The 26,917-nt window shown below is 44.5% G+C and overlaps 2 protein-coding genes and 1 long non-coding RNA gene across 12 annotated transcripts in view; 2 read left to right on the forward strand and 1 right to left on the reverse strand.

Moving 5' to 3' along the window:
• The window catches only part of BBS4 (Bardet-Biedl syndrome 4), a 43,941-nt gene extending 40,309 nt beyond the window's left edge, over positions 1-3,632 (forward strand). For all 6 annotated transcript variants that reach the window (XM_041123392.1, XM_030013489.2, XM_030013485.2 and 3 more), the window contains one exon: positions 452-3,632. In XM_041123392.1, the coding sequence (XP_040979326.1) occupies positions 452-603 (152 nt within the window). In that variant the 3' untranslated portion in view covers positions 604-3,632. The remainder of the gene's footprint in view (positions 1-451) is intronic.
• On the reverse strand, positions 2,826-20,046 carry ADPGK (ADP dependent glucokinase). 5 transcript variants are annotated; one of them, XR_003923293.2, is made up of 8 exons: positions 19,713-20,035; positions 16,494-16,719; positions 15,190-15,252; positions 14,807-14,927; positions 12,698-12,894; positions 11,761-11,859; positions 10,057-10,767; positions 2,826-9,735 (listed from the first exon to the last, which is right to left on the reverse strand). XR_003923293.2 is itself a non-coding variant. In XM_030013493.2 (7 exons), the coding sequence occupies exons 1-7, from the start codon at positions 19,925-19,927 to the stop codon at positions 10,216-10,218; spliced, it is 1,269 nt and encodes a 422-aa protein (XP_029869353.1). In that variant the 5' UTR covers positions 19,928-20,046; the 3' UTR covers positions 2,826-10,215. The 5 variants fall into 5 exon arrangements, 4 of the variants coding, with proteins under 4 accessions (XP_029869353.1, XP_029869352.1, XP_029869350.1 ...); XM_030013493.2 differs by having other exon boundaries at positions 2,826-10,767; positions 19,917-20,046; XM_030013492.2 differs by having other exon boundaries at positions 2,826-10,764.
• Positions 20,047-20,095: 49 nt separating this feature from the next.
• Positions 20,096-26,917, forward strand: part of LOC115341126 — a 28,561-nt gene continuing 21,739 nt past the window's right edge. Inside the window, exons 1-2 of the long non-coding RNA XR_003923296.2 lie at positions 20,096-20,733; positions 21,958-22,079. This is a non-coding gene — a long non-coding RNA (uncharacterized LOC115341126). The remainder of the gene's footprint in view (positions 20,734-21,957; positions 22,080-26,917) is intronic.

The following is a 26,917-nucleotide window of genomic DNA, read 5'->3' on the forward strand; positions in this document are numbered from 1 at the left end:
ACTTCAGCATGGAAGTGTTCTGTTTTGATTTTATTCTGTAAGTAGCTACTTTAACTGCCTGAAAACTCGCCCTGAGTTTGCTAAACTGTGAACTGAAAATGATACTGTGGTTTTGGCTCCAGCTTCAGTACACACCAGCTTCAGTGGAACTGTTTTCCGTTCCAAAGCATGAGTTAATTCCTAAGTTTGTACTGACTTCTCACAGCAGCCCAGCTGAATGAGATACTGTACCTTAGCTTCCCTTCAGCAGAACTTTGGGTACTGTAAGGTCTCTGGCTGGGTAACTCACTAAAGAGTTGAGTGCTATCGATCAGCTAATGCTAGACAGAAGAAATCTGAGGGTAATTAATAGCTGTGATTGTTCTGCATCTCCGTGCTGCTTGGCAGGGCAAAAAGAATAGACAAAGCAAAGTGTAGTCAGACACTAACTATAACTGTGTTCTCTCCCCAGGTGCTGGAGCATCAGCTCCGCTTGCAAAGCCTCCCTCGCTGCCTCTGGAACCAGAATCGGGCTCAGAAATGAGCCCCGAGGAGACCTCGGCACCAACAGGAGCCAAGGAGCAGAAGAAAGAAAAACAAAAGAGCCAGCAGGCAGCAGACTAGGATGGACTCTGGTCAGGACAGGCAGGGGCAGGAGCATCCCTAGAGCTGCCTGCTGACCTGTGTGGAAAGGGACCTGCCTTCTCCCCTGTCCCATGGTGGCTTCACCCCACTGTCAGTTAGTCTAAATGCAGCCGTTTTCTGTTAATGATTTTAGCATGTGGTCTCTACCTTGTCCCAAGGAGTCGTTGCAGCAATCGGAAGAGGGTTTTGCGTAGCTACTGTTAGTGTGGTCACAGCTTACCACAAGGGACTGGAGGATGGATGGAGATCCATCTCTCCACAGGGTTGGCAGTCTTCAGTGTTTCGGTGTAAGTCCTCCAGAAGGATGCTGAGGCATCCAGTACGTTCAGAAGAGCCAGCAGTAGTGACTTAGCATCCTGGACCCCAAAGAGGATCAAACCCTTCCAGTGGCTGAAGTTGTAAGCAGCTGAGGAAGCCCTACACAGGCTGTAGTAAGGTCAGCGGTAATACGCGCGGAGAAGGGGTGAAGGTAGCGCATCTCACCAGGGCAAGTGCAGAGCAGTAAGCCAGGCTTGGGGCTAGCACAGCGTGGCTCACTGTGAAACAGGGGCTTGTCATTCCCCGTTTCACAAGGGCAAGACTTTGTAAATGCTTTCTCAAGGCTGAAGCAAGCAAGCTGAAACAGCTGGGAGCTGGTATTCCTGAGCAGGGCAACGTCATGGTCACAGGGCATGAGGAGCACTTTAAAGCCCACACTTTCCTTAGCGGTGGCAGTCGTGAAACACGGCGGAGCTGCATAGCAAAGGTGAGCTGGTTTGTCTGGAGGTGATCGCTCCATTACACGCAGCCTGGTGGAGGGTGGATGGCCGAAGCAGACCGGCTGCGCTGGGCTAATGGCACCTGCGTTGGCCAGCCAAGTGAGCCGACTTCTTTAGGACTGTTCACCTTCTGATCCCAGGATCACTCTTCTTATTTCTTGAATCCAGCCTATTTTTTAGCGTAAGCTTCTTTGTGGTAGCTAAGAATGTTGCAAAGCTGGCCCACAGTAAGGCAAGTGCTCAGTGGCTGGCTATTCTGGAAGCAAGCTAGCTGCAGCAGCAAAGTCTGCCAAATTCTTAACTGTTTGCTGAGAAACAGGGTAAATGAGCCTCAGTGAAGCTCTGCTCATGTGAATGGAGTTCTTCCTTGAGAGTTTGTTTTGCCCAGCATGGGGTGAAAGATTGGTTTGGAGGAAAAAAAAGAGCAAGCCCTTTCAGAAAAGACAATACGGTCAGCTTCAATGCTAAATTTAAATTGTTTTAGTACGACAGCAGCCATGCTTTGAATAATTCAGTTATGCCCTCCTTACAGTTGCATTTTAGGAGAAATCATTTATGCTAGCTGCAAGGCAGCAAAGCAGCCCATTGGTGAGCAGAGCAAGGAACTTTAACGCCCATACAATACTAGAGATGCTTTGAAAATGTTTCTATCCTTGAACAGCAAAATCTTAGCCTTCCTTTTCTCTGCTACTATCAGTTTGTTGCCTCTGGGATTTATCCAGAGCTTGATACAGGTCCTCAAAACAAACTGCAGGACCATCATACTTTACATAAAGAACCAGTAACTGGGTTAAGTATAGTTTTTCTCATCCTCCTTTCTGTGTACCGACAAGTACACAAAGCTAATATTGCTGTGGGACTTGCGATTGGAGTTTTCCAAACAGAATGTGTAGCGCTTCCCCAACAAAACTGAAGCTTCAGGGTTCAGTGTATTTGCTGGTCAAGCTACCCAGCTTTTTAAAATGTATTTCCTGCTTTTAGTTCTGCACTGCCATGTTTTATCACTCCATAATTAGCAAGTCCCACAGAGGAGCGTTAGTAATGGCAACTTCTCTGTAGCAACAACATGAAAACGGTACGACCAAGGCTCTGGATACATTAACATCCTTCAGTTGTGCTTTGTGGTTAGCTGCTATTATCCAGAATGACATTAATGCATCTTTAGAGCACACCCAGGAACTAAAGTGCTATGCTACTCCCTGGAGAACACTAGAAGAGTAGGAACCCTTCACTTTCTCCACTGTTTTGATTGCCAAAACTGCCTGCTTATCTCAAATGTGGCTTTTTTCCCCAGCTGTCCTCTACTGATGGGTTTTGTATCAGTACAACTTCAGGGCAGCACTCCTGTAAGGTTTCCCCTCTCGTGGTAGGAGTTAAAGAAAACAGAGGCTCTTTTGTGGAACACTGGCAAATTTAAACAAACCAGACACGAAGCAGTGTAAATCAGGTACAGTGCAGCGATTTTTTTATTCACATTAAACTTTTTACACTGAAAGTTACTGCAGCGTAACAGAGTGCCTGTGAAGAAGAGTGTAAGATTGCAGAGCAAGGGTAGGTAGGGTATGGGAACTCTTTACCTCACCCCCAAAACTTTAGCTCAAGACAGTTTTTTCCGATAGCAATTGACTGGTGCAATCTTTTAGTCTTATCACAAAGGCTTTCATTTCAAGCCATGGAAGCTCCAATACAAGGAACAGTGACCGGAACAACGTGGTTACAGGTAGCTGAGCACCAGCATTGCTAATCAGGAAGATTTTTCCCTCCAGCTGCTTATGACCCTTTGTTTTGTTTTTACTAGCTGCTTTCCCCTGCCTTCTGCTTGTTGTAAAAAAAGACTGTAGCATTATCAAACTCATTTGCTATATTCAATAGATGGGAGCAGCCCTCGTCCCACTGCTGTTCTCAACTTACAGCCCACCAGAGACACAAGGAACAATGATCTCTCTTCTCTCACCCAGTCCCACTGGTGCAACCCATTACCTTCTTGGCTGTTAGGATGCTTTTATGGGGTAAATGTTACATGTTAGTACACAGGGTATACTACATTTGGAGGTACTGTAAAGGTATTTAGAATAAATATATATTTTGGTGAAAAGCTTATGCAGACGATTAACCAATTCTCCTTTGAAGAAAAGGAGCAGCAGCACCTTGCTACTTTCTGGATTTGAACAGAGCAGAAGGGAGCTTCATGTCTAAGGAAGCGTTTTTAAATATGTAATTACAGTTGGATAATAAATAGAACTGCAATTCCTTGTCCTGTCCCCTCTCCTCCCCCTGGGTATTGTGACAATGGCATTTGCATACAGTAAATTCATAGTATCTTTACGGAGAGCTTTTTTTTTTTTTTGCTATCTAATGATGCGAATGAGGCTGGACTGTTCTTTCGGCTGGAATTAAACAAGGGATTTTTCAGCAGGGCTGTACTAAGTCATTTAGGGATTCTGGAAATCACACCTTATGTTCCAAAACCTGTTTCTGCCATCAGCCATAATTATAAAATTCTCTTTTCCCCCCATAATTGAAATTTTAAGATGGAAAAGAATAGTGAGCTTAATTTCTAGGGAAGTAGAAACCATCTGCTTTAGGACTTTTTTTCCCCCTTTTTAGAAAAATGTGTATCGTTAACCAGGTTAAATCATACAGCTTACAAGGTAGACTGCAGCTTGACTTCCTCACAGGAAACAAACTAGAAGACACTCAAACAGCAATGCCTGGGCAGCAAGACCTTGTTTCAGCCAAGAGTAATGATCTATCCATCCAGCAACATGTATTCAACCCAAACAACTCTGGTTTTGAGGTCCCTGAGACAACTGGGCAGTATTAGTGTATACTTGCCATGCTCCTGTATGTGATCTTGTTTGCCCAGTTGTGGTCACTGCCAGGCAATATTGAGCAAGGTGGACCTTGGGTCCTACTCAACACCCTGTTCTTGTGCAAGATGTTAAAAATTTGGACTTCCCCGCGGGGAAGCGGGTTGCAGTTGGCCAAGCCTCTTCTACAGAGACAGGCAAGCCTCAGTGCTGAATGAAGAAAACCAAACTTTACTAAAATAATAAGCTTCATACATGAATGCATGATAAAAAGAGCGCCTATTACAACAAGTAGTTCATCTGGCAAGACTGTTTTATATAATAGAAAACACAGTTCTGCTACAGGGAAAGCTTTACCACTCTCTCAAACCAAACTGCAAAAAACCAGTGTTTGCTGCAGTGGTTCTGAATGAAAGATACAGGTGAGATTTAAACCCAGTTTTACCCAGGCTGCACTGACTAAGGAGCAGCTTTCCTGAGAAATTCATAGGGAAGGTTTTCAGGATATTTTTTTTGTGTGTCCCCCAGTTGCATTTTAATGAGATCATTGCCCCTTAGCTGCTAGCATCTGTATTCTTCAGCTGCTATGAGATCTCAGCAACAGCCGATACCAGGCTCGGTTTTGAAAGTGACAGCGAGCTGTTTGGAACAGATGCCTTTCCGTGCTTCCGGCACAGAAGGTAACGGCCATGCATGCTATTTCCACCCTGCATTTGTTTCCTTTGCTGAGAGAACATCCTCCCACAAGAGTGTGGATCAATAACTCCCTGAGAATTCAGCCTGGTTGGTGCTTAGGATCCACCTGAGATATTACACAAGAAACTGCTCAATCTGTTATGAAAGAAAACTTCATCTGACATCTCTGAACAGACAGGAGAACAATCATTTCTGGCTCTAAGATCAAGTTTTACTAAAGAGTTTAATCAGACCCAGTATTGCTGAAGCAGAAGGCAGACAGGAGTGATGAGAGCAGGCCAAGGGATATGCTACACAAAAGAACTTGTTGCAAATAGATTTCCTCTGCCCCTCATCATTCAAACTTTAAAACCAAAGAGCAAAGACAACCTTTAATGTTCTCATTTCTCTCTCTAGTAACCTCATTAGTGCTTGAATGAAGAATGTGAGACACTCTTTGTTGTGGCATCTGTTCTAGCTGGTTTTAACCAATGAGTCTATACAATTTTTTTTTTTTTTTTTTTAAAGGTGAGACTACCACTTTGGTATGATCACAGGTTTAAAACTTAACGGTATGCTTTTACCAAAATATTAATGGCACTAGAGAAGAGCACAATTAATAGGGCTTGAAACAAACATTCCCATTTAAGTACTGATATAATGCAGGACATAAGAACAATCCAACTGAAGCCATGAAAATATAAATTCTGTATTTTCCTCTGTTTTTCTACTGTTCTTCCAAATGTACTCAAAAACTTGATGAGTTTCCTTACACCAGAAATAGCAACGCAGCGCACTGTGTGACAGAAGTATTTGACAGCACTGCTTCAGAACAGATTGCTCCAAGCACGTGTATCAGCAGCCAGTACCACGTATCAATGCAGACAGTTTAGCTGCTCGTTCGCTGACAACAGCATCAGCTTTCACCTAAGCTGCAAGCTCCAAAAAAGAGCCCAGCAGCACAGAGGTTACTTTTAGGGTAACTGGAAAGCGTTATGGTGCCTTGTACCATTCTCGCAAAAACTATCCCGGTATTCATTTTAACTTTTTTTATCAGGACAGAGCTGGAAAGGTCACCCTGTGGCACATAATGCCTGGTAATTCAGTACATCATTACAGCATTAAAAAAAAAAAAAAAAAAGTCAACCACAAGTAGCATCAGCAGATTTCACAGTTTAAAAATCTATTCTTTAATTCTGCTGTTGTCGTTGGGAGGTGTACTACAAAGGTGGCTACAAAGAGCAACCCCTACCTTAGGATACCTTGTCTTAAAACAAACTGGGCGGAAGATAACTGATGGCAAATACATACACACTGCTGACGGTTTTCCATTAGGTTTTGGCATGGATCTAGTGCTCTGCTGCTATCCCAGCTTTGGATTCCAGTAGCTGCGAAGTGGAGTCAGGCTCTAAAGCAATATCTAACATGGGTCAAAGCAGCTGATGAGGTCTTTGCTAGAGGCAACGCATAAAGGCTAAGGAAGAAAATTTCAGCACCAGTTCTGTAAAAAGGAAGTTGAGAAAAAAAGCAAACTTAACTGGATCTCACATATCACAACAGGAGATAACCAAGTAAAGAAAATCAAGTAATTCCATAGCAATGCTGTTGACAATCCCATGGAGAAAAAAAAAAAAAAAAAAAAAAAAAAAAGAGCCTTTAAGCTGGAAAGAGTTGCATTTGGGATTGGCTCTTCCATGGCCAGGTAGCAATCACACATCACCACGGGTATGGCAGAGAAGGAACGTGTCCTTTCAAAGTCTGCCAGCCTCCTGCGATTCACACGTCTAAAGTAATCCACCACTAGACTTTCAGTAAGCAACACGCACAGAAAAGATACAAAGCATTGCTCATTTCTGATCAAGGGCAAGACAAAAAAAACCAAAACCAATGTGGCTGCACAGGCTACAGGCATACAGAAGTGGAAATACCAGCGTGCACAAGTTTTACCATCTAGAGAGTCACCAGCTTACTGTCACAATGATGAGCTCATCTATTGCATCTTCAGGAAACTATGTGTGAATAAACATTTCCAGTGGAAACCCTTCTGCTTGGGAGTACGAGACTAGCTGAGGTTTGAGTCATCCATCACTGTGGATTTCAAGGTATGGGTAACACAACAGAACAAACAGAATTTGTAGAGACAGAGAGGATCAGGGGAAAGCAGAGATCTGTTCAAGCCTGGTTTTGAAGCCTTGGTATTTCTGCAACTTTTCTGTTTCTTCACGGTGAAGGGAGACCTGGATTTTTATAATCCATTAGATAAATTTGTTTAAAAATCTCTCACCTACCAAGGACTTTTGTATTTTACAAAACCATCCCAAACCAACCAAACAACAAAACCCACAATCAATAGAAATGTCACTAGGTTTTTTTTTTTTCCCCTTACACAGACCAAAAAAACCCCACTAGCTGTTTCCATTTCTGTTGTTCAGCAAAGTCTGTTAAAGACAAAGCAGCTTTTCTTTGTTGTCGCTATTGTAGCTGTGCAGAGGTGTGAGACAGCCTACATGTGCAGGAGAAGGATTTCAAGAGACTCTGCAACCCTTACTGTAATTAAGTTGGGAAGGCAGAGGGAAGTTAAGGGCATCGTGTTCACAGCATGTGAAACATGAAGTGAAGACAGGCTGCCAGGTCCCACCATTCAATTCAGTTTTATTATCATATAGATTGTTTCAAAATTTAATCAGGGATACCAACGGCATATCTGATTAACAGGTCAAGCTTGTTAAGAATTATCCTTGGTAAATGAATTTGGTGACCAGGCAAGCTCTATATGCCTGATGAAAGCAGATACATAGATAGAGCAGCAGCCTAGCCATCACAAGCTACTGTCATTTGAGAAGTGACTCACGGTGCCAGGCATTCACAGCGCACCCACAACAGGCCAAAGAAGAAATACTACCTGGTGAGAAAACAGGAGCAGCAGGAAGGAGGACTTAGTCGTTAGAGTTTAGCTTTTAGGCCCAGATGAATTCTAAGCAATAAACCCCTTTTTCATACTTGTTTACAGCAGTTATTTATTCAAAGTAGTTTTAAAAAAAGAGAGAAATAATTTAGGCCTGTAACACTCTGGTTAAATACAAGCGTAACTTACCCTTGGACAAGTTCTGTTAGTGCAGTTACGTGATTTTAAGTGGCCATAAGGCAATGCCGGTCCAATCAGCCTCGCATCCCTGCAAATGTTTTTGGAAGAGAGAAATGAAATACAGCAGCAGGACCGTTGCTGGTGACAGCTTGTATGTATTTAGTTTTGTTTTGTTTCCAGCTCGAGTAATCCACACAGCTTGGCTCAATGTCAGGAAAGTGGGACCTAGTGTTAAGCAAAGGATTAGTTCTCCAGCTGGCAGGATGTGTGGCCTTTGGTGGTCCTAGGGGTGGTGTGCCAGAAGGCTGTGATCAAAGATTGCAAAATAACCCTGCTAATGGCCTCAGACCTTTCAGATGGCTGAAAGGAGAATTTTTTTATTTATTTTTTCTGTAGGAAGACTAAACCAGAACTCCAAAGCCCATGCTACAATTTATCAGTAATAATAAAAAAAAAATAATCTGGATAGAAATACTTCCAGTCTTAAGAAGATCCCGCACCGAGATAAAACGCTGAGACTCAACAGAAGATCAGGATGGGATAAGCTGCAGGAAAACATAGCTCTGACTGTATTTCTCCTCTGGTACAACACAGAAGTCCTCGCCCAGAGGGAAAGCAGAAGTTAAATATACATTGACAGACAGCATTGTGTGCTAAGTCAGTACAAGTTACAACAGCTGTCAATTTTTATCCTTACAGAGCATTCACGATGGCATTTTCCAACAGGAGAACATCACTGACAGCAATATGACAGTGTTACTGAAAGAGATTACTCCAGCCTAAGTGACACAGACTCTCCTCCCCTCCATTCAGACGCAAAGACTGACCTAAAGCAACCTGCTACAGATTCTGGTATAGCACAAGCTTGCATAGACATGCTGATTGCATTTAATCCAGTTATACTGAAAAAAGTGTGTATGATAGCTATGCAAATACACTTGAAGTTCCTGGAAGCAGACAAGAGACAAAACCAGGCTGGAAAGAGATGAAATAAAATGTTGGTGCTATGCAATCCATAGTGTGCTACTACGAAGAGGAAAAAATATAAGCAAAGTATTTAACAAGGACACATGGTTCTACTTTTTTAATTTCAAAGGCTGTCCAGAGCAAAGAAACTATCAAAGTTTCTAGTCAAAGAGAAAAAAACCAAAACCAAACCCTGAAAAAACCCTCCTTGCTTCAGTCTTACCTGGAAAATGCTGTTGCAGCTTTTAAGCCTCCGGAAGCACCTTCCCTAATTTATTAAGCCTTCTGAATGGAAGGCAGGGAAACTGGAGAAAATTGCACAACCGTTCTCAAACAACAACAACAAAAAAATTAGTCTCAGGCACTCAATAGCTTTTCTGTAAAATACCAAATATAAGCACCCACTGTTAGCAAAGAACACCAGCTGTGAGTCCCCCTGGCTGGAACTCTTGGTATTTAGTGTACAGCAAACACAGGTAACGTTTTGTGGTTTACCTAGCAAGAAGATAAAGCTGTCTCCCCCACTATAAACCCTGATTATCTTCACTTCTAGTTGCCCAAAAACTTAAGTCCGGGCTACTAGGGCTCAGTTGAATACCGTTAGTCACAGAGGCAACAGATACCCAAAATAATCTACGCAGCCTTGAGTCAGGTTTTCTCTGTGCATTTAAGGAGTAGGTACAGTGCGCATCACATTTCGGGACTCTGGCTCCTTCCAATGCTGGGGACACCAAGGCTGAGAGGTCATTTCATCAGTAAAGGATTTCATCATCACACCAAGTAAGCGGAAGGTTTGCTCTTGCCACGTAGCAATGTGCTGTGAGGAGATAATGCAAGAGCCTTTTATTTTTAATTTATATCAGAGGCAAGACAGGGCTGAGCGCTGCTACGCTCTCCCTGGGATCCACACTCAGGAAATTCTCCTGGCTGCTGTACTTCCCAGCACTAACAGGCAAGACCCGTTCAGAGTTACAAACAGCAAGCCAACGCCAAACTGGGATTTTGATATTCGTTTCCCTCCCTGCATGCTTAAGACAAAGCAAAGCCAATTTTCACATTAAATACTAAAACATCTGCTCCTAAGTGTGAAGTGTTCGAGTCGCTGCCAAGTGACTGGAATGTATCTGACAGTTTATACCTGGAATTATTCTTTGGCTCTTTTTCAGTTATATCCAGAAAACACACCACACCCCGATTCTGTTCCTATTCCTTTTCACCACTGGCTGAAATCCTAATGAGAACACCATGGTTCCTCAGACACCATACAGTATTGGAGAAAAAGGAGGGTCTTGGTCTTCTATTGAGGATATACTTCTGAGTATAGCAGTCCTTCAGCTGAAATAGCATCCCCAAGTCCCACGGTCCGGACAGGATCTTTACACACCAAAACGGGAGTGAAATGGAATGAGATGCCTTCTCTGTGCCAATGCACCACTGGCTCATCTGGATTTAAAGAGATTTTGGAAGGTGCCTCTATCTGGGAGGTCACAAACTCCAAAGGAGCTTTAAGAAAGACTTTGCTGGTATCGATAGTTTCAGTCGCACAGGCCTGAGTCCCTGCTGCTCTAGCTCCGGCAGCCACAGCAGCAACCTGGTTGCCCCAGTACCCATCCACTGTCACAAGGATATGGTAGGCCAGGGTGTGGAAGTGGATCCGCGTGAGATCAGAGGCCCGCTCTGTGGTCTTTCCGTGCTCCTTCAGGATCCAGAAGAGGATGTCGCTGACTACACCCACGTCGGGAACTCCGCTCCAGGAAGCGAGGGAGGCGTGGGGACCGGAGGCAGACTGCGTGAGGAACAGCAGCTCCTGTTCGTTCAGCCCAATGGAGTTCACCAATGGAAAGACCTGCTAACAGAAACAACAGTTTTTCCTTCAGAGAAAGAATCAGACTTTGGTCTTTCTCATTCAGGGTATTGTTTTTACAATACTGCGTTACTGGCTCTATCACCAGTGTGCTCAGCAGAAGAGAGCACCCGGCTTCCTGGAGAGATGCAGGCCAAAGTCACTGCACAAGCTTCCCCATTCTACGAGTTTGCAAGAATTACTTAGCCAAGAAAACATTTCATGCCAAGGGTGCATGCTTATTTTGTGCAATTAATTTTCTAGACACACACTTTGACAGGAAACAGTAACAAAACATCAAATCCACATGAAACATTCATAACACTGATATTAGAGCTGTGTCAAGAACCACCAGGATCTGCAGGAAAGAAATTCTGCAAAGAAACCGAGGGTTTTTTTAAATTACAAACTCGGCTCAAATTCAAATCCTGTTTTTTTCTGGAAATCTGCAAGCCCGCTAAATCTAAACCAGCCAAAGTTACTTGTATCTGTGGAGTTGTGAGTATTCTCCTGGGTCACCTTCCCTGCCCCACAACTGCAGAAAATCTTTATATCGGAGAACAGAGCCCAGCTGTGTTGCACGGTATTTTTACTGAAAACAGTTGCTGAATAAACTCAGATCTGCAAAAAGTCATTACTCCTTGCTGAAAGGGGCCTGATAATCAACCAAGAGCATTGTAAGATACCTCCCAAATGAAACTTTCCAGAGAGACCTTTCTGAAAGGAATACTGTCTCTGAGCTAAAGAAAACAAATCTGTCCTCTGCTAAGCCACAAGCCATTACAGTTCTCCTTCGCTGCACAGAGGAGAGACTGGTAAGCTTAGTAGAGAAAACAGAACCATTCAGAATGCAATAGTAGGCATTAAACCCATGTTCTCAATTTATCTTCAAATGGATAACCCTAATTTTAAGTTTTCATTTCTATATTCAGCTACCAGTCTGTGCATTGTGATACTGAAGAAACAGGAACTGATAAGACATCCTTTCATTTTCATTACCTGATGCATAATGTTGCTCATAAAATCTTGATCAGTCATACTGGCCAACTCCAGGTGTATGGGAATGTCAGTAGGGATATCAGAGATGGAAGCCACAGCCTACAGTGTACAGGAAAATAAAACAAACAAACCCTAAAACACGTATTCATTCAGAAACAGAAAGAACAAAGGGGGTTTGACTCAGAGATACACATCCTTTTATCTTCTTGTGTATGCATTTAAACACAATTCCAAATGAGATGTCTGACAAGTGCCAGAATGTACTGCTAAGGGGAGGAAATAAAAACAACTTCTAGTTTTCAGAATCCCGGAGCAGGAAAACTGTATCTAACCCTAATCTGCACCCAACTCAGCACTTTTCTAATGGACTAATTCAGAAATGTCACAAATCTGAAGCAGCTGTAGAACAGCTGATCCTAGAGCAGAGAAAAAGAAAAAAAAAAGGCTAGTGCATAGCATCAGGAAGGCACTCAGCTTTAAGACAGGCAATGATCTGCACATTTTATGTACAAGAAAACTTGGTGTAGCTCCTTTGGGCTCAGATGGTAAAGCTGCTTCTTGGATTATCTAACATAGATGCTGCTTAAAGAATGCAAGTCTTGATTATAGCCTTGACCATCTTAGTATCTGGGATAGAAAAAGCGTAATTTAGCCATTAGATAGGCTCCAGTAACTACGTTGTAGTACTCCAGGCAGACAACCAGACCACACCTTTTTTTCCCTAGACAACCCACGGAATCTAAGAAACAGTGTTACAGGATTAGACTTCTGCCCTTCCTACAGTTCACAATCTTCTTTTAGCATGCCATACTGAAAAGATTTTGGGGAGATCTGAAGACACAGCCTACTTACAAATTCAAACCTGGGAACCAAGACTTTGCCATGAAGCATTTCTTGGAATGGAAATTAAGGAGACACTGGTTTTCGAGTATCTTACCTCCATAAGTCGCCTCTGTCGCATCTCCTTGCTCTGGCCTTCCATCATGTGAAGTCCTGAAAGTACCACAAGATCTGGCTGAAATTCATCCAAGCTGGACACAAACACTTCCAGCATATTTAAGGCGCCATTGGATAGGTCATGGGAGAAGATGAAGCGGTTGGCATTAGGTGCTCTTACTTGTCCCCACTCTTCACCTAGGGTGAAACAAATAAGAAGCAAGTCAATTCAGAAGAGAAGCAAATCAAACCACGTATCTGGAGATCATTTTGGGATATCCTGCTGGAATCCAAAGGCATGATTTCACAAGGTGACTGTGTCCAATTAGCAGCTACTGCCAGCCATATGAGAAATCTTGCTCTTTTTCTCATTCATTCTCTTCATTCACTCCCTCCGCCTCATTTAGATGCTTGTCTGATCAGAGGGAAAATTCAGTACTTGTATGGTTTTGCAAGCTTTGTGATGTTTTAATCAGTTTTATTAGCTTAGCATGCAATTTGGTGAGTGTCACAGCCAGCTCAAGCCCTCAAGCCAAACATTTGGAGTGTGCAGGATATGCAAAGAGAGGGGAGACCTTCCCCTTCTGGCAACCACCACCTGTTAGCTTGACTCAAGCTGTATTGTGAAGATACGCCCCAAAAACTCTCATGGCTCTTACTGTTCCTGAGTGTGCAGCTCCCAGAAATGATCTGTAGAACAGAGCTGCATCAGTGCTGTGTGTGTAAACTGTTTTATTCCTGGATAAGTTCATAGATTAAACAGGCTCCATCTCTGGGACACTGAGCCATGAGAAAACAGGGCAATGACAGCGAGACTGGAGAGGATACAAATTACATAAGCCACAGTCCAAGTGGCCAGCCCTTTGCCAGCTCTCCCCATCTGTACACGCATCTTTGTTCAGGCAGCAGGCAGTTCCTTGTGCCAGTTACGATAACTGGACAGAAAGAAACGTAAGGGAATAAACAAACACAGGTCACAAAGGGCAGCTTGAACAGAAAGCTCTTGAGACACAAACATTTCTGAGGCTATTACAGGCAGAATCTCCACCTTAGAACCAGCCTGCATACTTCTTCATGCAGCTCTCCCAGACTACATACTGGTTACACTATGGAGAATATGACCAGCATTTGTGGAAAAGTCACTAAAACAGCATCAACAGCCATCAGTGCTGCCTTCTCTTAAGAAGAGTCTCATGACAAAGTTCTGTCTAGGACAAAGATCCCCAGAGTTGCATCAGGAGGGCAGCCCTCACCTAGAACAAAGATGCTGAGAACAGGAGACATCATATACTGATGTATCATCTAATCAGGATGCTTCCAGGAACAAGAAGACTTAAGATTTACTTAAAGATTAGTGTATCTTCCATTGGCTACTGTGTTACAGTACTTGTCCATTATCATAACCTAAACAAGGCTGAAACACAGCCAGAAGTCCATCAGAGTGGATGCTTTGGCTGCTGCTCCACATTAGTTTTGCTGCTGAAAAAGTTTAATTAAGGACGTACTTGCCTTCCCTCCTTGCCAAATACTCCCTCTTCTGTCACACCAACGTAACTCTTTCTGAAGCTGTATTTTGAGACAGGACCAGTGAAATGATTCAGGTTGAGAACAGCAAGAAAATACGTGCAGATTTGTTTTGGCCATTACATCAGGGCTACCCTGAATTTCATCTGCATGTGATTAAATGGTACCTTTCTGTTTTCAGAGAACAGTACTGGACTATTTTAGTGTTCATACAGCTTCAGAATTACACCCAACGGGTCTGCTTAGGCTATGCATCACAACAAAATGAAAAGTCCACTTGGTTTCTATAGGTTATAGCGTACAAGAATACAGAACCAAAGGGATGTCAAGACAGCAGCATAAGTCAGTATTTACAGTAACTGTATTACAAAAGGAAAAAGTTTAAATAGACTTTTAGATGTCTGTTCACCTACCACAGCTCCCTGAAGCGCATGGAATTACCAGATTAGCCCAGTGCAGCTGCCAATACTGGTAACTTACACAGTCCTTCTGGAATTAACTGATTCAAAACCCAACAACTTTACAGCCAGGAATATCTTAGTGATGTTCAGGGTTCCCATCTAACATTCAGCCTTTGGCAAGGTACCTGCTTGATACTCCAGGATAAGATGGAATTCATCTCTTTCTTGCATGGATTCAGGTGGCACAACCACATTGTCGTCAAGTAGTTCATGGAGTTTAGGACCAACTGGGCCACAAAGGAGGATCTAGAGAACAAGAAAAAACAATCAAGGTTTCCCTGCCATGTCGCTTGCCACCATTTCAGTGCATTTAAGCATCACCTAGACAACTGATTTAAAAAAATAATAATTCAATTTTAAAAAATCAGCTACGCTTTTCAACTTGTAAGGCCAACCGTATGTTCCACCATAACCTAAGAAATAACTGCAAGATCCCCCAAATTTATAGGGAAGTAACGCAAGCCTCATTAAAGACAAGCGAATAGCATGAAATTTTTGGAATGCGTACCTTCAGGTCTGGATTGGTTGCAAGCTTCTGACCAATGAGAGCAGCATTTCCTCCTACGTAAAGCTGTAAAACAAAGAGAGGCAGCTATAGGCATTCCCTTGCTTTGATAGCTTTATACGTGCTTAGTCCTTGGTATAGGCTAGAGATGTTAGCTTTTTAGAAAAGGGTCTAGCATTACAAAAGTTAATAAAGCTTATTGGGGCTGAAGGGAAAACAATTTTACAATTCTCTGTGAGATCTCAACACGTTAAGCGTTCTCTGACTTTTTAAAATCTAAATATTTGCCTTCAGGTAACAGCCCTGTAAAAATCAATTCATTTATAAAATAAACAGCCCTTACTTCTGTGCAACTTCTCCGTGGCCGTTGGTGACTTTGTGGTTTTTTAGCAAGGCTGACAAGCAATAATTTAAAAACTGCAACAATACTTCCTCCAGTTTGAAATCAAGGTTAAACCCTCTACCTGTGCCCACATGAAGTGAGCGGAACCGTGGAAGTTTCTTCAGATAAGAAAGGTCAAACTTTCAAGTGAGAAAACTCTGATGTGAGCTTTGAAACCAAAGAATATACATTGTCATGAGGATCAAGGCCACTCAGAGGTGACAGAAAACAGGCTATAGAAGGATAATAATCAGGGGATTCCAGAAAGCCAACGTAACAAACGTAGCGAGAAACAAGTCAACACAGGAGAGTCTTGACCCATGAAAGGCATTTAGAGCTCTTCCCCATTTTCAAAAGCAGCTAGCAAACTGCATAGAAGGTGGCATTAAGCAGTTTGTAGAAATTAGCTAACTGCCAAGCAAGGTATCAAGCTAGATTCAGAAGACCCAGTATAAATTAGAGCAACAAAACTTTGCTTTTGGGAAGGGAGGCTTCAGAAAAAATATTTATTTCATCGCTCCCAGAGAGAATTTAAATCCTGCATTAAGTAGCTGAAGCTGATCCTCCGGAGTGTTTACAACTCCTAATGCTTGGATCTAGTTCCTCACTTCCTGCCTCATTACAACATGTTAGAGCCTCTTTTACAGCGTTAGCCCCATCTGGCTCCCATATAACAGTATTCTTACAGAGGCATCTTAGACTGACATTTCAGTTTGGGGTAAGTAAGCAGGGGATAGAGCATTTAAAACCCTACTATGTGCAGCAGGTGCAGAGTTCTGTGGAAAGTCATTAACACACTCAAGCTATACAATCAGTTTCTTTCCTAAATCACTTGTGCTCTCGCTAGACAGAGAATGAAAGTCACCAACAATGCAGAAAATAAGAAATATGCTACTCAAAGTTTATCTTCAGGTGGAAGACATACCTGTGCACCAGGGTACTCAGAAGCTATCCGTGCAATGTGATGGAAAGACTCGGCGTTGCTGAAGAAGCGCTCGGCAGCTGCCCCTTTTTCCATGAAGTGAGCGAAGGCTTCTTTCAGGTCCTGTCTGGAGTTCAAGACTGCATGATTTTTTCCATCCCCAGGTTCAAGACCAAGCGCCTCTAACAACTTCACACCAGACAGAACCACGTCTACGCAGGCATTGACACTGGAAGAGAGAAGGAAAATGCATACTGGGAAAACCATGCGTACCTTAGGGCACTTGTGAGACAACACAGTAAGATCACTTCCCAGCCAGTGATGTTTGCTGTTCGCAGCCATTGTGCTAAGGAGAAAACAACCAACCAAATGAAAAAAAACCACAAAGGCATATGAATTTCCTGAAATTCTCTACTAAAGCATTCTCCTTTTGACATGCTTTTATTGCACTGCAGCACTGCAGAGGAGAGAGGGATTTCTAACATTCTGCTGAATTAAAACAAGAAAGAGTAAGCTGCGTGGTCCAAAGGTGGTTGCGTATGTTGCAGTACATGTTGTACTTCATTTGCTGCCTTAGGCTTGCTCAAAAAAAGAATGGGCACAGTAAGAATAGCATTTTTAATTTTTAATTCTTAAAATGAAGAAGCTTTTAAAACCCCATGTATTTCAGGTTTAAAATGTACATGCAATTCAAAACTGTTAAAAACAAAACTGAAAGTACTTAAATCTTACTAGATCAGCCTCTTGAGTTTCAACTACTCCTAACAATAACCAAAACCACACACACAAACACCCCACACATAGGCTGGTTCTTTTTATAAGAAGTCAGGAGAGCAATTTGCCAGTTGAAATATTTGAAAACTGCAATTTCAAAAAGGCCATCCCAAATTTCCAGAAATAGCATGCCGCCTTCTCTCAAATAGTGGAAACAGGAGAAAAATCCTGCAATAGTTAAGAAGTGGTAAGAACCATTTCCGCAGATCTAGACTTTATGTGAAGTCTAACCTGTGGCTCAAACCTTCCAGTCCCCATTTCTTATCAATGACATCAAATGAAACACAGTCTAATTCAGACTAGGGAGCAGGAAAGTTTCTGGGCTGGAACCAGGCCCCCAGGAAGAAAGTTTATGAACACTTGCCCTCATTTCTACTCCTTGGTTTCAGAGAGATACTAATATATACCAAACATTTACTGAGATGACACCAGCAATTACTAAAGCATCTTCTGGAACTGCTGTCAAGTGCAATTTCTGTTCCTCTGCCCCACACTTCCCTGACAGGGATCCAAACGACCTATAGAACTTCTGCAGGATCTCTAACTTACTCTGTGTCTATCCACGCAACACTCCAAATACCAATGCCTGCTTACGTGTCAGAGTGAAACGCACAGCCGTTTAGTATTCCTCCTTGTCAGTGACCTTTCACACGTGGTTTGGGCCACAACACATGAAGGCTGCATCATACAAAATAAAGGACATTAAAAACCCCGAGGCTTTTCAGTACACGAGGTAACCAGCTCAGAAATCCTGTGTTGTGCATCATCTCATACACCAAGGAGAGAAAAATCCCCTTGTGCAGCAGAGAAAAGAAAACCAAGGAAACAATAAGCTCAAGCAGCATTTTGGCCCCAAACTCACTGTGGCAAAAGGTCAGTGATTTTATATTAATGAGTCATTAAGGATGGAAGGGGACATAAACCAAGTCACAGTTCTTTCAAGTGAGACACCTCTAATCATCTTCCAACTCTCTATCTGCTCCCTCCCTGCCATTCCTCTGCTAACACACTTCATGCTTTTAATAAACTCCCTTAACAGCAGGGATATGCTACTAATGAACTGCGTTTACTGTTGAACTTTGAGTTTGGTGTGTATATCTTTTATATATATATATACACACTTTTATATACACATACACACACACTTTTTTTTTTATATATATATATATATATATATATATATATATATTCCCTCGCTTTAAACCAAAGAAGAAACCAAGGAACAAACCATGGCTCTTTTCCAGTGAAGGCGTGGCAAAGAGAAGACTAAATGAGGCACTGGAAAACCTATTTTGTCATATATCCACTGGAGAAAGTCTGCATTAACTGTAATGCAAGAGCAAGACAGACTCCGAGTAACACTGCATCAGCTATTCAGCCGTCGACGTGCAGTAACTTCTAACACTTGAAGGCCGAATCTTCTAGTCAGTCGTTATCCTGTCATGTCCTTATATTTAAAAGAAAGTGACTCAAGCGCTATATATAACAGCACGATTAATGGTCAGACTTAAAACCAGCATTTAAGATCAATGTGATATTCCTGAACTTTACCCTCAGCCTCTTTCCAGTTTAAGAAGAGAAAGGGTGTTGGATTTCCCTGTGCATGCGCAGGTGTCTTCAATGTCTATTGCTTTCTCCTCTCCCTTCCCTCCCTCATCTCTCCCCTTTGCATCTCTGCCTTGACTCGGTTAGTTCTCCCCTACTGTGAAGCCTTCGCTGACTTCTCCGCTTTACAAACTTGCCTCTCCTACCTATTTATTGCTGCACCATGCTCCCCAGCTGCCGCCTTCCTGAGGATGGGCCGGCAGCTCCGAGTCCCTCAGACTCCATCTATAAATTTGTCTTACAGGCAAGCAAGGCGGGGGATAAGGTCTCCAGAGACGGCCTCGCCAACCGGGTCTGAACCACGCAGCACACGTAAGTCACCAATACCCGAGTTGTCTGCACCATTAACGGCCTCAGCAGAGGCCCACCTCCGACGAAGCAACGCAGCGGGCGGGTGCCCACGCTCGCCGTCGGCTCTCTCGGGGAAATGCCCTTGCTCTGGGCCTGGAAAATTAACAGAGAGGTTTAACGAACCGGCAGGAGCTCCAGCCGAGCGCCCGGCCGCGTCGAGCGCGAGGTCTTGACGGCGCGGCACCACCTCGTGCTCCGCCGTGGCCTGACGACGAGCCTCCCTCCTCCTGCCTGTCCGGAGGAGGGGAGCGGAGCCCCCTCCCCAAGTCCCTGCCGGGCAGCGCCGACCCCGACCCCCAGTAACTCGCGAAGCACCTTCGAACCCCGCAGTCATTCGCGGGGGGGGGGGGGGAGAGCTCCACCCAGCAGGTGAGGCCCAGATACACCCCCCCACGCACACATATATGCATATATATATATATATATAGGGATGGCTCTACGGCCCGGCCCAGGGGAATGGGTGCCCCCCCCCGCCGCTCCCCCGGCACCTACCCGACGGCGACGCGCGCCCATCCCCGGGCCGGGCGGACGATGGCCGCCTGCCAGGCCGCCACCATCCGGCCCTCGAGGGAGCGGGCGCGGCGCAGCCCCCCCAGCAGCGAAGCGGAGAGGTGCCGCAGCGCCGAGTGGGGCAGCTCGGGGCCCAGGAGGCAGAGGTAGCCCAGCGCCAAGGCCAGCAGGCCCACGCACACCGACCTCTGCCACATCGCGGCGGCGGCCGCCGCCTCCTCCTCCGCCGCCGCCTCCCCCGCCACGTCCGAGGAGGGACGCTGGCGGCGGGGGCCCTCCTTACGCCGCCTCCGTAGCGCCCCGCCCCCGCCGGGCGGCAGCTGTCGTAAAGCCGCTTCGGGAATCGAGGCGGGGCCCTACGCGAACGGCGCGGCCTCTCCCTCCGCGCAACCTACGTACCTCCCGGAGGTACGGCCGCGCCGTTTGCGTAACCGAGCTACGGGAATACGGCGGGAAGGCGGAGGGCGGGCGAGCGAGCGCGGCGGCGACTTCGTGAGGGGAGATGGCGTGGGGGAGCGGCTCCCTCACGGGCATCGCCGTCCCTCGGGGCTTCCCGGGGCTGGCCCCGGGCCCGGGAGGGGCTGGCCCCGGGCCCTCGGGCAGCGGGGAGCCAGTGCTGGGGCGAGGAGCCTGCAGCGAGCGCCGCCCTGGGGCTGCTGCAGGCCACTGAGCGGAAGCCCCTGTGTGGGCATCGTGCCCGCAGGCTCCTCTGTGCGTGGCACTGCTTCACCCTCCCGTCCCTTGGGTTCTTCCTCACGGTGCCCCTTTTCCCCCTGTTGCCCAGCACCTTCGCGGGTCTGTGTGTTACGTTTCCACTCTGTCGGGTGGTGCCCGTTGCTGCTGTCCCCCAGCTCCTCTGCCCTGTCTCAGGCCAACGCCTCTGTCTAAACGGCTCGTGTCCTGCGAACCAGTCGCTGACCCGAAGCTCATCACCGGCCCTGGTATATGTTCTTTCTTCCTCTGCACAGCTTTGGGTCTCGGCCTCTTTCCCGCCTTCTCCAGGGTGAGTTAACTTCAAGCAGATCTCTGCCCGCTCTCCTCTTGAGGCAGCCTGCGCTGCGAGCAGTGGGAGAGAGCGTCCGTTGTTTGTTTCATCCCATCGCAGAGGTGGTGTAGCAAGTCAAAAGGGAGGTTTCCCTTTTTAATGAAAGGGAGTTTTTCTGGGCTTCTTTAGAAATCACAGAAACGTTAGCTCTAAGACTTATGACAAAATTTGCAAGAGTTTGACAACTGCGTGCCACGGTGCGTTGGCTGAGGCAGCTGATAATTTTCTTATTCAGTTCTGTGTTGTGAGTGATTGTCATCTCCTTTGACTCTGACAAAACAAACAGTAAAGGAGATGGGATAGCGGAAGGCTTTTTGTTATTTTTTTTCTTTTTAGGATGCAAGGATTGCTATTCAGTCAACAGCTCATCTACAGCAGCTGTTATGAATTCATGACTGGCGCTCAGGGGTCATTTGGCTGCCCATCAGTATCTTTAAGAACAGAATCCTGAAGACAAACTAGAGGCCTAGCCACCTTCTCTATTGTTAAAGAAATCCTTCAAACAGTTCTTTTTCCTTAACTGACTACCTGCTGGAGTGCCCTGTAAAAGGGTGATTATCTTTATCTCCTCTCAGACCTACCTTCAGCCCACCAGAGTTGGTCTCTTAATGCATAATCTCCTTTTTCCTTTGCTCAGGTGGTCTTTGGGTTTTGTCAGTAGGCTTTTTCATTTGAACAAATTTACTCTTTTTCCCTTCAGCACTTTTCCCCGCTAACATTTGATCTATATGTGATTATGAAATCTCGCTTGCTTCCATACTCTTAAACTCCCGGGGATATAGGCCTGCGAGGCTCTCGCAGTTACAAACAGTCCTCCAGTTCAAGCAGGCAATGCTATGCTGTGTGAGAACAGAGCAAATACCTGCCAGAACCCCTCGCTGCTCACTACAATCAGGTCTTCACCTGTGGGAGTGTGTGTATTTATAGCCTTGTCACGGAACATCATAATTAGACGTGCCCATAAGGCAGCCACAACCCATAGCATTGTCACAGCTCGGGGACCCCATTATTAGTACTGTGTCATCAGAGAATTAGGCTGCAAGCAGATAACCTATCTAATACAGCAATACTTTGGGGAATTAAGCCACGGTTCCATTTTGAGGTGATCAGTTTTTCATCTGATCCTAATGCAGTTTTCTGCATTGTTGCCCTGAAGACTAAAGTTGTCTTTTTTACTCCCAGAACAGGTACAGTTTCCACATCAACAAAATCGAAGCTGCTCAGGAGGAACCACAACTCCATAAACTGCTGGTGTTCAATCTCCATGAACAGTTTTGTCAGTGGACTTGGATGAGACTGCAAAGGTAATTGAAAGATTTGTTTTATGATCTTCGTTCCTGCCAACAAAAATAAAAGGTTTAGAAAAAGAAAAGAGGTTCCCTCCGAGAACCTGTTCAGTTAAAGAGCTAAACACTGATTTCTTGGTCGACATTTGTTTTAAGCCAATGCAGACCTAGATTTGTCCCAAACAGCCAAATTAGAGGTGGAACTGTCAGCTGAGAACTGAAATTCAGCTCCTTATTTCCTTCTCTTGAGCCAAACAACACCCCACAAATTTTTGTTAGAGGTAATGGAGAGGGACACAGGGCTGTTGGATTCATAGGAGTTGACTCGGGCTGAGTAAAAGGTATTAATGAAATACTTGTTTAATTATGGAAATAGCAAGCTGATTACTTCTGGTTCAGTGCTGTGTGTCATTTCAAAGATACGACACACTTACTTAAAGAGTTTTCGTTGGAATACTTTTATTAGAAGCATAGGAAGAGAGAGGGAAGAGTTAGTGGATTTTAGAACGGAAAGAGTTAAATCAAAACTTAATGTCAACAGTTTTCCTTCGTTTCTTCTCCCTGGTTAGATGAAGTCCTTTATATAAGAAATCCTTTTCTTGACACGGTTTCATGGTATGAGCTGCTTGTGACTGGAGGAGGGCGGTAGTGGGACAGCGGTTTTAATCAGCCATCAGTTATTGGAAACGGAACTTGTTCCCTTTAGCAAAAAAAAAAAAAAAAGAAAAAAGGGGGAAAAAAAGACTTTGTCTGCAGGAGGCAGACAAAAGATGCATTTTCTTGCTTGTTTGAAAATTAGCTATGGAGAGTTGCACACATGGCACATGCTCTCAGCAGCCGCTCGGAGCTGACAAACCTTTATGTGTGAGCTTTTTAATGACCTTACTGAGTTTGCTTTTCTGACCACAGGCTCGGTTTTGAGAAATGGGGGGGTTTGTCAGATGCTTGTTAGGTAGGAGGCAAGAGGAAAGGGGATGAAGATGGGCAAGGGGAGGAAATGGCAGGGAGGGGTGAAAGCCAAAGCTTCCAGTTCCCAAAGGAGCTAGGAAGACCTGTTTTTCTTAGTTTGAACTCACAAGCTTGAAGCAATTGTCTTTACTCCTTGTTAAGTTGAATTTACATATTCAAATGAACTCATTCCCTTTGACCTACTTTGGCCAGCTTAAACTGTAGGCTTGTGCACAATGTGGAAAGGGGAGGGGTTTTTACCAAACTATGAACTCCTTTATTGTTGCTGGGATCGGTCATGCGTATCTGTAATGCCTGGGATCGAATCTTTAGCTGTAGCTAATAAACATTAGGCAGTACTCGGTGCAGGATTTGCATTGCAGATGCTTGCAGTCCTGTTACCTCCTGTCCTATCCAATGCTCCCATTGTATTACTGCTTCTCTCTGCATTCCCCAGGCTTCATGAAGTCAATTATCCAGGTTTTGTGTGTCCAGCTCACTCATCTACCTGTCACGATGCCTTCTCTGCTATCAGACTTCTCCGTGAAATCCCACATCCTCCTGTCTTTGATTACAGGCCTTGCTTAATCTGAATTGGAAACTCTTTACAGTGGGAACCGTGTATCAGTCCATACACATGAAATGAGTGCGTACGTTTCTGCTGCTTGACCTGTGACGTTTAATGAGAGCCAACAGCAGAATACACGGGTGTGAGTGGTCGCTACTGGCATGTTTTCCCTGGGGGAGGAGTAGGAAAAAGTGGAAGGTAGGCTTTTTGGATGAGTCCTAATAAAGGCCTGGAAAATTCAGGAGATAAAAGTTTGTGCTGAGCCATGCAGATGAGCAGAGGAACTCTAATTAAAATACAGACTCTGTGTTGTTCTCAGAAACTGGGCAACATTCCCCATCTGAGCTCTGCCAACATATCTCAGTCCTGGACTTCAGCACCCACTGCTGCTCTGCTCTGTAAGACACCCACTCAGCTTGGCCAGCGCATCTCAAAATCTTGATCTGTAACACCTCGTGCTGTTCCAATTCTGGGCCCTTTTTGAGCAGAAAATGCCATCTCTCTACTAAATTGTGCCAAATTGCTTAGTTTTGGCCGCAGAACTCATTTTCACTTGTCACCTAACGGGATACCTAGAGCCTTTCATCTAGCACTGTCAGTAACAGAGGAAAAAGAACATGTGAATACCCAGCCCCCTGCTAAGTCCCCTAATTATATAGTGATGTGTTAATAACAAACACACTTTCATGTCTTGGCAGTTGCAAAACACTCCTCGGTAGTGCCGTGCTTCAGAAGTAGAATCGCACAGGAAAGATGCAAGTCCCAGTTTACATTACTTAATTAGTATCAGCATAGTCTGTACCTGGAATTAGAGTTTGGAAGAAATGCCTAGTATGAAGCTGTCAGATGCCAGTTGTTTGGATGTTCTGCAGAATCTGAACCACCACATTAGAGAGATTTGCTGTTGCAGAAGTGTGTTTCTGCATAGAGAATCTCTTTTCCCTCCCACCCTGCCTCATGATTATAAATCTGCCTTTCTTGGAGGCCTTGCCATCTTCCCTTTTTTTGAGAACTCAGCAGTAGGGGGTGGAATGGCTTCCATCTTGGCTGAGACACCAGGGCTGGAGCTGGGAACATCCAGATCCAAAATTATGCGTTTCTTTCAATTTGAGCCAAATTGCTGGATTTTGCAGTGCTGATTGCTCACACCCTGTGGTGATCAGCCTGGCTTCCAGCAGAATACACAGGAACTGGAACAAATGTGAACCGTCACGTGTGCTGGTGAACACCCTGAGCCATTAGAGTTTGTGACAGTGACCGCCTAAGCTCAGGAAAAATCGCCTTGTTTCTGGAGAAGATGATTCAGATCAACAGAGAAGGAAGAACTAAAAACTTTGTGGGAAGAAGACAGGTTAGGAAATTATCATCAAGAAGTGAGAAAACTTTGGTATGAAGATGTCTTGACTGCATTTCCGTTCTTGCCCCTGTGAGACTCCCAAGTACAGCTGTACCAACTGCAACACTGTCAGGTGCTGAGAGCTGCGGAACAACAGGCCAGCTAAACCCCTATTTGTCTGTCAGATTTGGCCCTGTAAACAGTCACCTGTATTACAGGTGGCATTGTATACTGTCCAGAAGAAAGGATGGGTATATATCTTATATGAGCAGTGCATATGGACAGAGCAATGCTTTAAGCACTTTCCTGTATTCTCAACTTCCTTGGCAAGATAGAAGATGAATGACAGATGCCCAATCTTATCTTTGGAAAGGAACTCTGAAAACAAACCTCTAAAAATATTCCTTAGTCCCCTAAATCCATCCAATTTACATACTCATTGGTGAGTGTTATGTCAATTGTATCTCGTAATACATGCTTTGGATTCTTTATTATATAGGTTACAATTTCCATTCACATCATTTCAGCATTAACAGCAGTGCTGGTGTCATTGGTAGTGAATGTGCCTTGAAATGTTTAGTGTCTGTCGAATGTGACCTCACTACTGTGATACCAAGGGTGCTGCTAAAACGTCATCACTACCTCATCATATACCTCAAACTAACAAATTGGTGTAGTACAACCCCATCAGCAAAATTCTGTTGGAAGTGTGACGCTTATTTCTGTTACCATTCAAGAAAACTCCTAAAAGCCAGATCTCTGAGAAGCCTTGGATTTGCAGCCCTTTAGGCTGCAATTGAAGCCCTTGCTGTGACAGAAGACTATGGAAGAAAGATTTAGGAAGGCCTGGAGAGACTAGAATAGTGAAGCCAAAGTATTTGCTGTCTGTCTGCTTGCAGTGCTGTACTCAGGGGCCTGTTGAGGGTACTTTGCCAATGGGCAGGATAGCCTTAGGTCACATTTCTGCGAGCCCGAGGGAGGGAAAAGGCATAATCTCTGGCTGAAAGCCACACAGTTTTACCAGCAAAGATACACTCTTGCTATCATTGTTGTATGAAAATAGCTTTTTTTTTTTTTTTTTTAAGTTTCTTATTCAGTGTGTATTGCATGCATGTCTGGAATAGCCACAGTCTGGATCTTGGGCACAGAATATGTCTTCATGGGGAGTGGTTCTCTCCCGCTGGCTCGGCTGCCATTTTGCCATTCCAATCACACACACAACTATGGAAGACTTGTGGTGGGTGGGGACAACGTGAAGTGATGGTTACATCAGCTACACGCTGCTCATCCTCATGGATCCTGCCTTACAGTGTGTCACTGGGTGGGCCCTTACCACCCAGAGTCTGCTTAATCAGAACAGCCCCAGGGGCACCCTTGCTCCAGCCTCCTGAGCCCGGTCTCTTTGTTAGCACCTTCCAGTAAGGCGAGCGCAGACTATGCTACAACTCAACAGAACAGGAGCTCAGGGCTGTAGCAATCAGGCGTACGGTTCTGCTTTCTCATGGATGGCTGATCTGCTGACTGATAAGATGTACCTTATGCAATATTGTAAGCTAGGCATATTTTAACATGCTAACTGAAGCCCTGAATCAGATTTTGCAATAAATTTGTATATTGGTCTACTGAGAGGCAGTTGTTTCAGAATTTCAACGGTGAGACTGCCAAAACTATTTGTGTATTTCATAGTTTGTATTGTAAACTACTTGCATGCATCCCCATGTCATATATTAACCGACACAACTCATATAAATAGCAGTGCCTAGCAAAGCTGTCTTCCGTAGATCCATCTACAGAGGTTTTAGCCACAGAACTTGCTTTGACAAAGTTGTCCCTGGTATTCTCCTCCTGTGTGAATGACAGGAGGCATGAGACATGGACTGTTTGGTATAAAACGAAGCCAGTGGTAGTAATTGTGGCTGCACATGGAACCAGATTGGTCTTAATTGACAGAAGAGGTCTCTAACCTCTTCCACAAAGAGGCAATGAGCAGAGAACTAGAAACTT

This window comes from Aquila chrysaetos, chromosome 5 (assembly GCF_900496995.4).
Source record: "Aquila chrysaetos chrysaetos chromosome 5, bAquChr1.4, whole genome shotgun sequence".
NCBI lineage: Eukaryota > Metazoa > Chordata > Aves > Accipitriformes > Accipitridae > Aquila > Aquila chrysaetos.